At 42.4% G+C, this 4,323-nt stretch overlaps 1 protein-coding gene across 1 annotated transcript in view; it reads left to right on the plus strand.

Moving 5' to 3' along the window:
* The first annotated feature begins 1,019 nt into the window (after positions 1 to 1,019).
* LOC144972750 (uncharacterized) overlaps positions 1,020 to 4,323 on the plus strand; it is a 160,609-nt gene continuing 157,305 nt past the window's right edge. The window contains exon 1 of the mRNA XM_078914344.1: positions 1,020 to 2,342. Coding sequence (XP_078770470.1) covers positions 1,539 to 2,342 — 804 coding nt within the window. The 5' untranslated portion in view covers positions 1,020 to 1,538. The remainder of the gene's footprint in view (positions 2,343 to 4,323) is intronic.

Here is a 4,323-nt window from a genome sequence, read left to right on the forward strand (position 1 = left end):
TAATAATAATAATAATAATAATGATAATAATAATAATAATATAATAATAATAATAATAATAATAATAATAATAATAATAATAATAATAATAACATATAATAATAATAATAATAATAATAATAATAATAATAATAATAATAATAATAATAATAATAATAATAATAATAAACTGAGAAAACTTGTTATATTTCTGAAAGGGCCATCTAACAAATATGATGATAAAATCATTTCATGGCTTTAAAAAGTGTGTATGTAAATTCATTTTCAAATTTTCAGGGGCAGTGTAATAAGTACCCTGTTCGGTCCTTAAGTTTCGTCTAAGGCTCTATCATCAAGTTGATGGCCGATACATAAAATGTTGAGATAAAGAGACACACGGAATTGGGGAGGAGGAAGAGGAGGAGGAGGAAGGGGGTGAGAGGATAATGTACGTAATACAATAATACGTAGAAGGGCCATTGGACTGGCCTATCGTGCCCTGTGTCTTCATTTGACACATCGAGTCAAGCACTTATCCCCCTGATTCGTTACCGCTGGCTGACAGACGCCAACAGACCACTTAATACACCATAATAACATAACCCACTCACACACACACACACACAATCCCTCTCACACACACACACACACACACACACCATCTGGCCTTATCTCCAACCCCCCCCCCCCCCACATCCTCCCTTTTGCCCCCGGCCCTCCTTCGGGCCAGTCTTGTTGTTAGCTGAAGACCGTAACATACGGGGCGAGTAATAAATATTCGTTTCGTCAGTTGAATAAACGACATAGCAGCGTTCTTTATGCATTCAACTGCTTGATGAACAGGGAGAGAGGTGAGACTGAGACTGTTTGTTGGACGAACCACCACTAACGAGTTACTGCCTGGTGTGTTCTTTTTACTGGCTCAGATCTAATTCCCTATTACCCCCCCCCCCCCCCCTCTCCCCTTACCCCCTTTAACTAACAACCACCACCACCATTACCATTACCACCCTAGGCTCATTTCAACCTCTCGCCCTCCCCTCGTCAAGCGGGCGACTTCTCGTGTTTTGTTTCCTCTACATCAATCAATCTAGTGAAGGGAGTCATTGGTTTTGTATGCATTTACCACGCCATGATAAAGTACCTGTACTGACTATCATCGCCGTGAATAACGAACCCTTCCACATTCATTATTTTATTTCACTCATTCACCCTCTTCAAGATTGTCGATAGCGACTGACTAGCTACTTGTGTTAGTGAAAGAAACAAGCGAGCGTGAAGCAGTGAGCCATTCTCCTTGTATTACTTTGACAATAATAATAATATTAATATTGTTGTTATTATCGTCATCAATACCCTCACACCATTACTTTTCCAATGGGATCGCATTTCCTCGCTTTAATTTCATTGACTTTGAAAATCGAATTTTATCGCGTTGTATTCGCCAAATAGTGTAACTGTTTTAACTGAGTGTCATTTCCTCCGACTTCGTAGATTCAGAACTCCATTGGATACAGCCACATTTGTGAGGACTTAGTTGGATTTACGGCGTCGTCAAAATGAGAAAGAGATCAAGAAGAGGAAAGGGGAAGGGGAAGAAAGCGGCGGCTTCTACCCCATCCCTGACCACTACTGAAGAGGTTGTGCCTCCAATTACCATCAGCACATCTGGAAATAGTGATAAATGTTCGGATCAAGTGTTTTCTCATTCAGATGTGGACTCGGGATCGACAGAAAGAGCGAGTTACGGCGCCGTAAATGAAACTACCAACTCGGATTCTTCCGAGTTGAATGAATATAACCTTCGGAAACTTGCTGTAACTCAACAATCGGATGGTACTCTACTTCTTCGTTCATCGGATACTAACAAATTCGGGTCTACCGGAAGTCAGAGTAGCGGAAGTGCAAGCTGCAGTGTCGATGGAGATGCTGATGGCGCAGGTTCGGACACCACTGGGGACAACGAGGCAAATGAGCCTCTTCACACTGGATTTATGCAGACAGGACCAAAGTGTTATCGTGCTGGGAGTACGGTGGTCAATTTAAACAATTGTTCAGAAGAAGACGTCACTGCAACTTTCAAGGACAACGACATTTGCCTTGAGGTAGAATGTGGCGACAACAAAGGATCTATGTTTATGTCGAAGCTTTACCAAGGAAGTAAGGGAAAGTGTATTGAGAGCAAAGGGGCTTGGTACACGCCTAACGAGTTTCAAGTGATGTCCGGCAGGGGGTCAGCCAAGGACTGGAAGAGATCAATTCGACACCAGGGCAGGAGCTTGAAGTTGTTGCTCTCCAAGGATGTTCTGGACGTGCATCCTGCCGCCTGTAGGTGTGACTCTTGTCGTCAATTGGAGATTATGGTGAGTACTCTTTGATGTAGTAGCCCCCCCCCCACCCCTTCGCTCTCTCTCTCTCTCTCACTCTCTCTCTCTCCCCCTCTCCCTCCCTCTTTCTCTCTCCCCTCTTATTTACTTTCCTTTTCTCTCCATCCCCCACATTATCGTGTGTGTTTTTTTCTTCTACCTCTCCCAATTTAACACTCCCCATGTACGATTCCGATTCCTATCTCTTTTCTCTTTTACTCATTCTCCTTTCTCCACCATTATAACTCTCATTCTCTTCTTCTTCCCTCTCCCCTCCTCCACGCTCCCTTTTCCCTCCCCCCCCCCTCCCTTCTCTCTCTCTCTCTCACTCACTCTCTTTCTCTCCCCCACCCTCTCTCCCTCTCATTCTGTGTGTGTGTGTGTGTGTGTGTGTGTCGGTCTGCCCTCTCCCCCCCCCTCTCTCTCTCTCTCTCTCTCTCTCTCTCTCTCTCTCTCTCTCTCTCTCTTTCGATGTTATCCTACTTCTGAGCGTGAGCTTTTATACAGCGCAATATCCACTAAAATTTTCATGTACCTACTCATGGCGTTATACGACTTGTCCCAAGCACAACTGTAAGACGACTTTACACGAAGATCGAGACATGACGCCTGTAATACGCTATTACAATTTGCTCTGTGTTTGACGTGTTTTCTTTCTTTTCCTTTTTCTCCTTTAAAGATGTTTCATTTCGATCCCAGAAAGGAAACAAAAATAAAAAAAATAAAAACACCCTTGATAGTGTTTGTAACCAATGACCTTTGTCAGGGTTTACCATTATAATATCTATACACGACTACTACAAGCTAAGTTAGTTGACGCAGATCAAGGGTTTATTGGTGATAAAATTTTCTATGTCGACGATGTAATTACATATTGCGTCAATTCGCCTCGGGCACTGATTTCCCATTATTTTGCTCCTACTTTTTCATGATACGCGTTTATGTTAGCGAGCGCTCTATGCCTTCCCCCCCCCCCCCCCCCCCCCCTCCCCTATCTTCCTACTAACCATCGCTCTCTCTCTCTCTCTCTCTCTCTCTCTCTCTCTCTCTCTCTCTCTCTCTCTCTCTCTCTCTCTTCCTCTTTCTTCCTCTCTATATATCTATCTATCCACCCCCCCATCTCTCTCTCCCCCTCTCCCTCTTTCTATTTATCTCTCTCTCTCTCTCTCTCTCTCTCTCTCTCTCTCTCTCTCTCTCTCTCTCTCTCTCTCTCTCTCTCTCCTTGAATATCCGCTCATAACCCAAAATCCCATTGTCAGGTTCATGTCATCCATAATATAATTGTAGATAAATCCACGACAACCCTTTCTATTTTGGTTATGTAATAATAGCGTCGGTTCCATTTAGGCTTCGTCTGTCTGGTTTCAATGGTCCTGTGCCTACACAACGTCACTACTTGTGCTTGGTTAATATGTACAATTATAATATAATTTACGCCACGTGATCGATCTCTCTCTCTCTCTCTCTCTCTCTCTCTCTCTCTCTCTCTCTCTCTCTCTCTCTCTCTTCACACACACACACACACATATATGTATATATTTTTATATATATATATATATATATATATAAAATATATATATATATATATATATATATTATATATATCCTCTTCTCTCTTCTATGTGCCTCCTTGCCAATTCTTCCATTTTCTCTGTCTGTTTAGAGTTCAAAAGGGGAAGATAACTTTTTTGAATTGATCAATTATTTGCAAGTAATATTTATATTCTGTCTGAGTAGGGTAATTATTCGCTTATTACGTAGTGACCACACCAATGCATTGCTAGTCCAATGTATTATATGTTGCTGGTCCCCTTAGCTCAGTTGGTAATGCACTCGCCCTACATGCAAAGTGCAAAGGGACCGAGATCGATTCTGGGCGGAGTCGATATTTTTTCTGTATGCCCCTCCCCCCCCCGGAAGTTATTGAACAGCTGGGTCTGTTGGATCTAACGGAAAGTACTTTGCGATAGACGAAATC

The sequence above is a fragment of the Berghia stephanieae genome, chromosome 5, assembly GCF_034508935.2.
Source record: "Berghia stephanieae isolate SIO BIC M18660-M18661 chromosome 5, UCSD_Bste_1.3, whole genome shotgun sequence".
NCBI classification, from domain to species: Eukaryota; Metazoa; Mollusca; class Gastropoda; order Nudibranchia; family Aeolidiidae; genus Berghia; species Berghia stephanieae.